General features: G+C 46.4%; 1 protein-coding gene across 3 annotated transcripts in view; it reads left to right on the top strand.

The window, feature by feature from the left end:
- Positions 1-9,374: 9,374 nt before the first annotated feature.
- Positions 9,375-12,931, top strand: part of SIK3 (SIK family kinase 3) — a 238,153-nt gene continuing 234,596 nt past the window's right edge. For all 3 annotated transcript variants that reach the window (XM_042959566.1, XM_042959567.1, XM_042959565.1), the window contains exon 1: positions 9,375-9,647. In XM_042959566.1, coding sequence (XP_042815500.1) covers positions 9,375-9,647 — 273 coding nt within the window. The remainder of the gene's footprint in view (positions 9,648-12,931) is intronic.

Here is a 12,931-nt window from a genome sequence, read left to right as displayed (position 1 = left end):
TTTTTGAGAAGCTGCTAAACCATTTTTCCAAAGTGACTATACCATTTTACACTTTTTAAATTAGTTTATTATTATTATTTTTTTAATGTGTATTTATTTTTGAGAGACAGAGACACAGAGTGCAAGCAGGGGAGGGGCAGAGAGAGAGGGAGACACAGAATCCGAAGCAGGCTCCAGGCTCTGAGCTGTCAGCACAGAGCCCGACGTGGGGCTCGAACCCACGAGCCTTGAGGTCATGACCTGAACCAAAGTTGGACGCTTAACTGACTGAGCCACGCAGGCACCCCACCATTTAAATTTCTACCAGCAATCTATGGAGTTTCCAATTCGTCCACATGCTCACCAACTCTTGTCACTGGCTGTCTTTTTTATTTTTGCCATCCTAGTCGATGTGAGGCAGTATGTCACTGTGGTTTTGATTTGCATTTCCTTAATGACTAATGGTGTTGAGGATATTTTCATGAGTTAACTGGCCATTTGTACACCTTCTTTGATGAAATATCGGTTCAGATCCTTTGCCTTCCTATAACTGGAGTGTCCATTTGTTACAAATTGGATACAGATCCTTATCAGATACATGATTTTTACTTTCTTGATGGTACCATTTGCAGCATAAAACTATTTATTATTTATACTCTTAATTTTGATGTGGTCCCATTTATTTATTATTAATTTGATCTGTTGTGCTTTTGGTATTGTAGCTACAAAACCATTGCCCAACCCAAAGTCATGAAGATTTGCTCATGTATTTTCTTCTGAGTTTTATAGTTTTAGCTTAAAAATTTTTGTTTTAATGTTTTTATTTTTTTTTTGAGATAGAGACAGAGCATGAGCAGGGGAGGGGCAGAGAGAGAGGGAGACACAGGATCTGAAGCAGGCTCCGGGCTCTGAGTTGTCAGCACAGAGCCCGACGCGGGGCTCGAACTCACAGACCGCGAGATCATGACCTGAGCTGAAGTCGGATGCCCAACCGACTGAGCCACCCAGGCGCCCTGTTTTAGCTTTTACATACAGGCCTATAGTCCATTTTGATTTAATTTTTGTGTACGGTGTGAGGTAGGAACCCAGCTTTATTCTTTTGCATGTGGATATCCCGTGTCCTAGTACCATTTGTTGAAAAGACTATTATTTCCCCCATTGAATTGGTGTGAAGGAAATCACAATTTAATGAGAAGACATTCATTTATTTAAGTAATATTTGCTATGTCCCAGGCACAATGTTAAGTGTTGGATGTGGGGTAATGAATTAAACAGATGTGGCTCCTGCCTATTTGGGGATTACCATCTAATTAGACAGAGAGCCATAAATGTAATATAACATAAGTTAGACTGCTAAGCATGCTACAATGGATTTATAATCATAATAATAATTTTAACAATCATTTCTAGAGCACCAATTATGTGCCAGGCACTATCGTTAGTAGTTTATTTATTTTTAATATTTCTTTGTTTTTGGGAGAGCATAAGCGGGGGAGGGACAGCAAGAGGGGGACCAAGGATCTAAAGCAGGTTCTGCATGACAGGCTGATAGCAAACCCTGAGATCATGACCTGACGAAGTCAGAGGCTCAACCGACTGAGCCACCCAGGTGCCCCGTTAGTACTTTATATGTAGTAATTTCTTCAACTTCCAGACACTCCTATGAAATAGGTGTTATTATTATCCCTATTTTACAGTTGAAGACCTGAGGCCCAGAGACGCTCATTAATTTTTTAAAGACCACCCAGCTAGTAAGTTGTGAAGTCATTGTTTGAACCCAGTCCATCTGGCTCCGAAGCCTGTGCCCTGAATAGACAAAATGCTCGGGAGACCCAGACAAAAACTGTGACTGGTTTTTACAAGGACTGTGAAGATGCAGAGCTGAGCTGTGCTTAAAGGGAGTAGTAGAATTTCAAATAGCAGTTGGGTGAGCTTCAAGAGTATTCCAAACTCTTGGAATAAATAAGCAGGAGCAGAGGTTAAGGAGAAAATGAAGAATGCGTTTTGATCGTAAGGGAGCCTGTAGTGGTTCTGGGTGGGGAAGAATAGAGTGGGAAAATACTTGACATTTCAAAAGCTGAAAAAAGAGGTTGGGACCAGGTTGTAAAGGCATCCGAGGATGCTGCTCTGAGAGTCTGAACTTTACCAATGAATCCATAAATATTTGATGCTTGGAAGTCACAGGAAAAAAAAATCTCTAGAGAAATCAAAGCTCCTATTAGAGCTTGCATGAAATGGAAGGGGAGAGTATTTGACACCTGCTTTGGTTTCCACAATCAGCTTTTATACGAATGTGAATGCGGCTCAACTTGGAGTTTGGAGTTGGGGCTAGGACTCTCAGAGCTCAAACCCTAATACCTCATCATATCCTGCCCCAATTTTTACCTTATTTTTGAACTCAGTGTAATAATCTTCATTAAGAGTAAAAATAAATTAGGGCATTTAAACTTTATTTGGAAAAATAGGCTTAAAAATCACACATGGGTATTTGGAGTTTCTAAAAAGTAGATTATTGCAGAAAATAAAAACAATGGCATGAACATAATTCGTAATGTTTTACATTTATGATTTTAAATGAATTTTTAAAATTTAAATGTTTTTATTTAGTTTTGAGAGAGAGAGAGACAGAGACAGAGAGACAGAGAGACAGAGTGCCAGCAGGGGAGGGACAGAGAGGGAGACACAGAACCCCAAGCAGGCTCCAGGCCCTGAGCTGTCAGCACAGAGCCCGATGCGGGGCTCAAATACACGAACTGTGAGATCATGACCTGAGCCAAAGTCTGACGCTAAACTGTCTGAGCCACCCAGGCACCCTGGGAATGCACACAATTTCTTTTTTTTTTTTTTTTTCTTTTTTTTTTTCAACGTTTTTTATTTATTTTTGGGACAGAGAGAGACAGAGCATGAACGGGGGAGGGTCAGAGAGAGAGGGAGACACAGAATCGGAAACAGGCTCCAGGCTCCGAGCCATCAGCCCAGAGTCTGACGTGGGGCTCGAACTCACGGACCGCGAGATCGTGACCTGGCTGAAGTCGGACGCTTAACCGACTGCGCCACCCAGGCGCCCCTACACAATTTCTTAAGCAGATTGTTGCATAGCAGCGATAGAAATATTTTAGTATTTTCCTTACACATCTACTTTAAATAAATTTTAGAAGAAAGAAAAAACACTGGTATTATTATCTTTTTTAACAGACCACAGACACTGGTGTACTGTAAAGTTCAGAAAGACAACAAGCTTTGGAGATCGAAAGCCTGGATTTGCTTCTCAGAGTCGCTGCTTCCTGGCTGTGTGAGTCAGTCATCAGATGGGTCAAATAACCTGACCATCTGTAAGTGGGGGGAATAACTACTTTATGAGGTTATGAGAGCAGGAGGGATTTTACTGGACATCTATGTTTGTATCATGAACCCAAATCCATCCAACTTCCAAAGACTGAGAGATACGTGTTTAGTAAACCAAACTAAAACAGTTACAAATATCGTTTTCCCCCTCTGACTCTGAAGTGAATTCATTTTCACAGCCCTAATCGTATTCTCCATCATTCCTCATCTTTTCAAGGTGACTTGAGTGATATGTCCTTGTTTACATGCTTTTAGAGGAAAGAAATTAATACTTGAGTGTGTACTATGTGCCAGACTTTAATATAAGCCCCTGTACGTCTTTATAACAGCCAATTCTCCTCACAAGCCCATGAGGTAGGAGTGATTTTCCAGAAAAAGAAACCAAGGCTCAGAGAGGGCCTCGTAAATGGAAAAGCCCACTACAAAGTCTAGGCCTAACTGTCAAACCCTTGCTCTTTTTGCTCGTGCGCCGGGCTGCCCTTTAAATGTGCTAACAGGAGGAAATTACTTTTTTTAATAAAAGTAAGTGGCAATTAATTTCATCCTTAATAATTCTTTTTAAAATGCCGCGAGAACTCTGGGGATAAACGGAGACATCCTTGGGTGGCACAAAGCCACGGCCGCAGACTGTTACCTAAGTCCAAAGTATGGCTGTAACTTCAGCTCAACCGTGCTTTCTGTTTAGCCATACAGACATCCAGTTTCCTGGAGCCGGCTTCCATTTGGATTCCAGCTTTCTGGCTCCTGATGTGGGTTTGTGGTTTCCAACTGCCTGGAGTTTAAACAGAAATGGAGAACAAACAGAGGGTTGCTGGAGGGGTTGTGGGAGGGGGGATGGGCTAAACGGGTAAGTGGAATTAAGGAATCTACTCCTGAAATCACTGTTGCACTATGTGCTAACTAACTTGGATGTAAATTTAAAAATAAATAAATTATTAAAAAAAAAAATAAACAGAAAGGACTAGAGGGCCTTGACAGAATGGAAAAAGGAGTGCAGCTAGGCCTCCTGCAGTTTAGAACTTTGACCAGCAGGTGTCTCTGCAGACAAGGGAGAGGGCTCCTTTTCGCCTCAGAGGGGCGAGATGGATCTTCTAGTTTAACTGAGCAAAATTGTGGTGGAAATGAGGCAAACAAAGGTAGGTCGGCTACGTACAGGAGTCAATCCCAACTGCATAAATTTGTCTTAGCCAACAGCTGGAGAGGCTGGTAGCAAATCTAAGCAAACCCCAATCTGAAGGTAAGAAAGCCGCTGTAAAGGCAGAGTCCCTATACTGTCTTCCGAACGTGCAAGGCTGTTTGAAGGTGAGCGCTTAAAACTCAGAGGCAATTCCCAAGGCAGGTGAGGCAGGGAAGATGGCTGTTTCATCAGGAGAGATGTGAAGATGAAGGAAAGAGGGGAAAGATGGTTCTGGAGTTTTAGAGCCAGTGAAATAAAGAGCTTCTGTTAGAGGTACACCTTTGGAGTGCACCTTTATTTTCTGTGAAATATTGTGAATTCTCAGAATTTTAGGTACACTTATTTATAAGAGAAAGTAAAGGACCCAAACATACCAAAATTTTAATTAATATTTGTTCAGTACCACTGTTTTCATTTAGGAGAAAGAAGCCAAGAAAAAAACTTTAATTGGTATAAATATTAAGGAGTTGATCACAGGGTAACTAAGTGTACCTTTCCTTAAGGAGCAGAACCTTTTGTGAAAAAAAGTTGTTCTGAGTGGATTTTCTTCTGTAGCAAATGTATTTTTCCATATAAAACCAAAGGTGTATCTACCCATGGAAAACACTGATCCTAAAAGATGATAGATACAGTCACATCTAAGAGTGCAGAAAATCTTAAAAAAAAAAAAAAAAAATCATCCTAAAGATCTTTTGGATGATCTAAAGGGTAATTAATCTAAAAATGCTTAAACCATATCCTAGAACATATGGAAAGTAATAAGGATAATGTTTTAAAGTTTGGGGTCGTAGCTTGAATGGCCCTGTTAAGAAGAATATTATGAGCAAGCTGAACAGAAAATCCTTAGTTTAAATCCTTATTAAAAAGCTTATTTACCTTCTCTTAAGCCCCCTCCCCAAGATGCTTTATAGGAGGAGACTATGTTCTTACTTTGGCTGCCTACACCTGTTTCTAGACACCCAGGGGGAACATTTGGACACAACTAGGTTGATCTGGGATAGGAGGGGGAAAGGCAACGGGCTCCTGGCGAGGTGGTAACGCAGAACACACAGTCCTCGTGAAGAGAAGGCGCACATTCAGCTCATCCCAAGAACCAGGGCATGCTGAGTGTTTGGACAATGTGATCAAACAGTGCCCTGATTTCTACGTGATGGCGGAATTTATAACTGGCTGATAATTCCCTCGTTTGGGAATATGGGACATGTAAATACGATATTGCCTTTGACATACAAAATTTTTTTTAAGTTACTTACAATGAATTTTATGAACTTTTAAAGTTTATTTATTTTGGGGAGAGAGAGAGAGAGCAAGCACACAAGCAGGGGAGGGGCAGAGAGAGAGGGGGGACACAGAATCTGAAGCAGGCTCCAGGCTCTGAGTTGTCAGCACAGAGCCCGACGCGGGGCTTGAACTCAGGGACTGCAAGGTCATGACCTGAGCCGAAGTCGGATGCTTAACTGACTGAGCCACCCAGGCGTTCCAACGTATGAAATTTCTGAATAATGCCTCTGTGTCAACTGAATGTTCATATAATGTTGGCTTTTTTTTTTTTTTTTTTTTTTTTTCCAGAGCACTAATAAGTTGGGCCAACATAAAGTGAGGGTTGGACTATCTTCAAGGCCCCGACGGCTCTGAGAATCTGTGGAGCTATGTTGTGAGGCTATAGTTTTCTCTCAGGTTGCTGGTAAACTGCCCTGCAGACAGGCTAAGAGAGCCTTTAAAATCGTAAAAGAGTTAATGTATTGCCTCCTACTGCTTCTATCACTTGCTGGTCAGACCTTAGCTCAGAACTTTCACATCATTTCTAGAAGTGTCTAAGGGCCTCTCGTATCCATCAGGAACGCCTTGGTTTGCCCTTTCCAAATTCTAGAAACAAGACACAATGACATTAAGGTAGGAAATGTCTCATTTTCATCTCTTCATCTATCTTTGCTTTTCTAGAAAAGAGTGAGTCGGTTATGGAGGCTGACTGGGAGCTAGGTGGGGGCTAGGTCTTGTCCTCCTAGCCGGACTGCAGGGGGCTCTGAGAACTCAGCCCCCAGGCCACTCCTCTGAGTTGACAGCAGGGTAGGAACACACCTACCTACCTGTTTTCTAAAGTCAGCAGAAGCACGTAATAAATAGTAAGGCTCTTTGTGGGGCTACTTACAAGTGAAGCCATCCTGGAGACTTCAGCCAGTTTGGTAGTGTGCTGTTTGTTGATATACTTTGGTGCCAGCTCTCTCGTGCTCTCAAGAACTCAAGTCCTCTTCCCTGGGTCTCTGCTGAGCTCAGTCACCTTGGGTTTCTGGAGAAACCATTTTTCTTACCAGCTCCTACCTTGACAGGGCTTGTAATCCAGTCGGGGAAGAACTCAGGTTCCAAAGGTACACTGCCTGGGTGTGAATTCTAGTTTTACCACTTTCTCGTTCTGTGGCCATGGCCAATTCCCTTAATCTCACAGTGCCTCACTTCCCCTATTTGCAAAATGGGGATAGTAATATAATCTGTTCCATAAGGTTGTTTTGGGTTAGGTGAGTTCACTTACGTAAACTGCTTAGCGTAGCGTCTGACAAATTGTTATTATTGACTGTGATTTTCTCCCCAAACCTACCTCAGTCTTGGTACTCAACAAATCCTTATTAAATGCATATGTCTAAACAGTTTTCCTTGTTTCTGATGATTTTTGTTGTTCACTGCCCTCCCCAATTTTCCATGTTCTTCTCACCAAAGAGGATTCTTCAGGGAGCTTTCTAGCCAGGCTTTGTCCAAGTCTCAACAGGACACACACCATCTACTGGCTTCCATCCATATAGGCAGGGAGCATAAAAGATCTAACACACAGCATACGCATTATGGTCATGATTAGGGACAAGCACGATCTGCCTTTTTCTCTTCGGAAATTAGACCCGTGCTCCCCTTGCTAGTTTTTCCTCAGAGGCTTCTGGTTTTTGACACCCTCCAGAGATCACCAGAAGTTGTGGTGCTTGATATTACAATGATGTCTGTGAGTGGAGAAGAGGCTGTAAGGACACTAGTGAGCATGGTTTCGGTGCTGCTCCTGCAGCCTCCGGAATAAGAGCTCCTTTTCCCCTTGCCTTACCAGCTTGCTAAGGTTTCTGTTGCGACCCCCCCTCCCCAGAGAGATGGTGAAACTTCGACTCTGGGACCCAGCACTGAAGTTAATGTATAGCCCCTTATAGAGGCTGGTGAGTGAGGTCCTGAAGAGGTAAGAGAGGCTGGCCACACTCCATCATTTATCTGCGACTGAATGAGCTCAACCCAGGAAAGGGCTTAACTAGGGCAAGAAACTGAGGACCACTCCATCCTTATCCTTATGTGCTAATCAGGGAACCAATTACTGTTAATGGTGTTGGCAATTTGGAACCAGGGAACTGGTGCAAGACCATTGTGGGATGACCTCTCTGTCCCATCCCATCCCAGCCATTACTCACGATCAGACGGGGAACCATAGTGCTAGTAAACATCTACTGGTCAGAGAGAGCAAATATGTGCTCTCCTTCTCACACATTCAGGGTGCCCTGGGTGTCTGTGTTCAATATTGTGCATGCAGTGACCTGATGACACAGTTCTGCCACATAGACAGACACAGAAGTGGCTAGATCAGGACCGCACTGAAGGAACACATTCAACTTTGGAGTGTTCAGTCTTGTCTCCCCCCCCTCCCCCGCCCCCCCCTCCGCCACCGCCAAGCCTGCCAAAGACCATCTTGTTTTCCATGGCCCAGAAGCCTATCCCTCCCATCCCCACCTAAAGCAGTTAAGTTAATCTACTTAATAAAAGCACTGGGGCCAAGAAGGAACGGAAACCTGGGAGCGAGTGAGGCACCTTGGAGGATGTGGAATGCCAGATAACAGAGGGAGGAAGAAAAAAGAATATGAGATTTATTGCCGGAATTATAAATTTGATCACCTTTAATGTCCTTGGAGAGTCACTGGAAGGATGGAATTTTTATTTTACTATTTACTTATTTATTTTGCCCAACAGACGGTTTTGTCGTTACCCATGACGTGGCTCACTGGCCAACGTGCGCCTCTGCTCCATCAGGGTTATACAAGTGACAGAAATAGGACGCAGGCAGCGGGACAGTCATCTAGCTATAGAATTGTTCAGAGACGGGGTGGGAGGAAGGAAAATGACGTAGCTTCTCTGGCCCTCACCCACTCAGTGACTGGAATGCATGTTTGGGCTGGTTTCTCCACCCTTGAACACACAAATCCTCGTTTCCCCATTCCCCTCTACTGGGTGACAATTAGACGAGGTGGGTTTCGTTAGCAGAAGGAATTTTACTGCAGAATTCCCCTGCCTCGCTCCCAGCTTGGTTACAGTTTCTTCGGTGCTGTAGCTATTCCTGCCTTTGTGGCCTCGAGGGCTAAAGTGGGACAAGGCCGGTATTTTTGGTGATGAGGAAATATTTTGTTTTAAGGGACGCCGGGTGAGTGCTGAACTGGGACAAAGGTCAGAGCAGGGATCAGGTCAGCCGTTCCAGGGGCGACCGGGGGCTGGCCTCGGGCCCGGGCTCCCGAGCGCTGCGGCGGCGGCGGCGGCTAGGAACCGGCGGGCGCGCTCGCGGTGCCCACTGGCTCATCCCCGGAGGGGGGCACCCGGGAGCCGGCGCCAGAGGAGCGGGGCCCACGCGGGAAGGTCGAGCTCGCCGTGAGGTCACGGTTGCCATGGCTGCGGGCAGTGACGCGCGTCGGCACGTGACGCGCGGTTGCCATGGCGCCGGGCCCCGGCGGCGCGGGCGCCCCGCCTCCCCGGGTGACGTCCGTCAGGCCCCCCCTCTTTTTCCCGCCCCCCTGCCCCCTCTCCCCCCGCCCCCCCCCTCCCCGCCGGCTCCCCGCGGGCCCGGGAGGTTTCACTGCACAACAAGATGGCGGCGGCGGCGGCGAGCGGAGCTGGCGGGGCTGCCGGGGCCGCAGCGGGGGGAGCCGGGCCGGCGGGCCGCCTGCTGCCTCCGCCCGCCCCGGGGCCCCCGGCCGCCCCAGCTGCCGTGCCCCCGGCGGCTGGCCCGCCGCGTCCCCCAGCCCCGGCCTCCCGCGGGCCGGTGCCTGCCCGCATCGGCTACTACGAGATCGACCGCACCATCGGCAAGGGCAACTTCGCTGTGGTCAAGCGGGCCACGCACCTCGTCACCAAGGCCAAGGTAGTGGCGCGGCGGGAGCGGGCGGCTGCGGGGCTGCGCGGCCCGGGACCGTGGGTCCGAGAGTGGCGGGGGCAGGAGCGACCCCGCGACAGGGAAGCTGAGGGGTCGGCGCGGGGAGCGGGGCTCGGGGTGGTGGCGGGGAGCGTTGGGGATCGGGGAGACGGACGCGGAGGGGAGTGAGGAGGGGGCGAGCCGAGAGAGGGGAAACTCCGCGGCCGAGGGGGTCGTGGGGCGGGGGGGGGAGGAGACTTGAGCGCGGAGACCCTGGGGACCGAGAAGCCGGGGATGGGGAGGGGGTGCCCAGGGCTTTGCGGAGGGTAGTGGAAGGGGCGATTGGAAGGAAGAGGTTTGGAACTCTCACGGAGCCAGAGACTGTGAGCTGAGACGACTCTGGAAGCAGCAATTAGGAAATCCTAAGGGAATGAGGGCGGGGGGGGGGGATAGGAAATGTGGACAGGAGGATGGGGGGAAGACGAGGGTAAACTGGCAGCCGGGGGAGTTAGGAGGGGGACAAGGACATGGACTAGGGGTGTGTGGTGGGTGCAGGGTGCTGGGAGATACGAGGGACCTGAGACCTTATGACAGATGCCAATCGGCGTTTGATCGTCTGAGACTGATGGGTTGGTAGCAATGGGAGCCCGAGGACAGACCACATTATCCGAGGAGGCGATGAAGAAAATGGGGAAATAAGGAGGAAAAAAATTACTTTGCTTTTCCGCAGGAAGGGGCTCAGGGAACAGAGGCCCAGGGCGCCCCAGGTTCATGGTTGGCACTAGGTAATCAGGGGTTAAACAATTTGGGAGAACTGGGTTGCTGGTTATTTTTAGTTGCTGGAGGGTCTGGAATCATGAGCTTTATAGAGCCCAGGGTGGGCTCTCAGTGGTGGGGGGGGAAAGCCTGGTGGGCGACTGAGGAGGTGTATGAGAAACCCAGACCCTGGAGGATTCCACTGGGCCCTTTGGTTCTCAAGGGATTTGTGGAGCTGTAGTAATGAAATTGGCCAAGGTCAATTAGGAAGCCATACAAGTATACATACACAGTTTGACATAGAAGATTTTTCTTTTCTTTTTTTTTTTTTTTTTTTTTTTTTTTTTTTTTTTTGAGGAAACGGGTAGCACTTTCTTTCCTGTAGCTTTCTTCATTGGAAATACTGGAATCGAAGTCATCAGGAGAAATCTTTGGGTTTTGATAGGACCCACAAAGCCCATTTGTACTCCAGATTTCTTTCTTTGCTCAACCTCTCACTTGAATGAATACTTTCAGTGTAGTCATTCATTATATTTAAAACTGCACTTTGTGTTTCCCCTCAACCCCGGGCTAATGAAGAACCCTTACAGCTGCTGCTGCTTCCTACCAAAGCCACATCAATTCCTCACCTTCTCAGCCTAGCCCCTGCTTATCATCACCTACGTTGTTGTTGCTTTTATGGCAATTGCTTGTTTTCAGAAGCCAGTAGCTCATCTAGGCCTTCTCTCCTGCTCGCTTACACCCTGAAGTTCCTTTTTCCCTCCTTTCTGTCAAAGCCTGCAGGGGGCCTTTTTTTTTTTTTTTTTTTTTTAAACCAGGGTGGCAGGGTAGGTGGCTGTGGAAAATTGATTGGTCAGTTTCACTTCCTCTGGGGGGCCCCCTTCAGCTTTTTTGTCAGTTTTTATCAGAGGGCCTCAAGTCTGCAGGTCTGAGCTGAATGAGGTACCAAAGTCCGGGGTTCTCTGATGTCCCTGTCAGACCCTGAGGGGGACTAGACTTAGCCAAGCTTGGGTGCATCTCTGTCCAGCCCCCTCTCCCCCCCCAGGTGTTTACAGTTCTGTTGACTGTTGGCTAAGCCAAAGTTGTGTTTATAAACAGCCCTAGTCGTTCCAGAGCTTTGTTCCTTGTTTCAGGATTTCCTTTTTTGATTTTATTTTTCTCCCTTTCCCCTCTCTTCTCAGTAATCACATTGAGGTCCTGTGATTATTTCGCTCTGACCTCTAGGGGATGGACTCCATGAATTTAATTGGTTGCCTGGTTTATGGTATCTGTGATTTAAAGAATTTTGTGTCCTCCAGCCCTTGGATACACCAAAATATTGATAAAATAGTCTGCGACAGACAGGGTTGTATGTTTTTGTAAACGTAATTGCAAACAGTTGATTCTTGGCTTTATGTATAAAAGAGACGTTTCTGTCTTCAGTAGTCAGCAAAGCCAGTGGCTAATTATGGCTGATCTGCTCGCTTTCTAATTTTCCTGTGTGTGTGTGTTTCTTGGTTTTTCTCTGAGGCCTTGGTATCCTTTAGGACTGCAGCATCTTAAACATTAGCTTGTTTATAAATGGGTGTCACTGTTTATGTCGGTTTTCATCTTTGATCATTTGTGGTATGCAGTTATGTAATTCCTATGTATGGAAATATTCGAAATCCTGAATGAGGCTGAATTGGCTCGGACAATGAGTTGCATGTGTGAGGGGACCACACCAGCACTCATTTGTGTTTCTGTAGCAGTGTGCAATTTCCTAGTTACAGTTACAAGCGCCCTATCTTTTGCTGCTTAAATTACTCTGACGAAGTGAGTGAAGCTTAATTCACAAGGAGTTGTCATGTGCTCTGGGTGAGCGATGAGCATATTTTGGCCTGCTCCATGGTTATCTGAATCCACTCTGGAAGGGATTCTTAAATGCTGACAGCTTAGATGTGCCTAACAGCTGTTGACATACAGTGCGATGGCCTAGTAAGGCCATGATTTGGTTATATAATGGCGAGGAAGGTGCCTAGGTACTGGTAAATGCAGGAGCTGCTGTTTCAGTAACTCAGAGAAACAGATTTTTCTCTCCCCGTGCACTGCAGCGTTTATCTTACTCCTGCAGTAAGGTCACTTGGAGCCCAAGAGAGCTATTTTTTTTTCATGTCTTTCTAGAATCTATAATTTTCTTTTTTCATCTTTTAGAGGTGCATGATTTTTTTTTTTTTTTTCTTTCTCCTTTTCCCCCTGTAAGCCACTGGATGGTCTGGGTTTTACATAAAACCATCTTGAACAATTAGACTCTGGTAATTCAGAAGGTATCTGTGTTGGTTGAAGGAGGGTAGGTCATACATGCTTTCTGAACTTCAGGGAAGTATTTATGATCTATTTTTTCTTCCACACACTGCCCATTCCAAGGACTAAGAGGCTAAAAAGTAAACTTCAATTATTGACTAAGCTGCCCTCCACGCAACAATAAGTGGTAAAGCTGGCTCTTTCCCAGGTTCTGTTAACTCTCAAACCTCCTGGAGTAGGGCCCCGGGCTGAATAAAATCAGTAGAGAAAAGGAG

The sequence above is a fragment of the Panthera tigris genome, chromosome D1 (genome assembly GCF_018350195.1).
Source record: "Panthera tigris isolate Pti1 chromosome D1, P.tigris_Pti1_mat1.1, whole genome shotgun sequence".
In the NCBI taxonomy this organism is placed as follows: domain Eukaryota; kingdom Metazoa; phylum Chordata; class Mammalia; order Carnivora; family Felidae; genus Panthera; species Panthera tigris.
The sequence above is the reverse complement of the archived record's forward strand: the minus strand, read 5'-3'. Positions and strand labels throughout refer to the sequence as shown.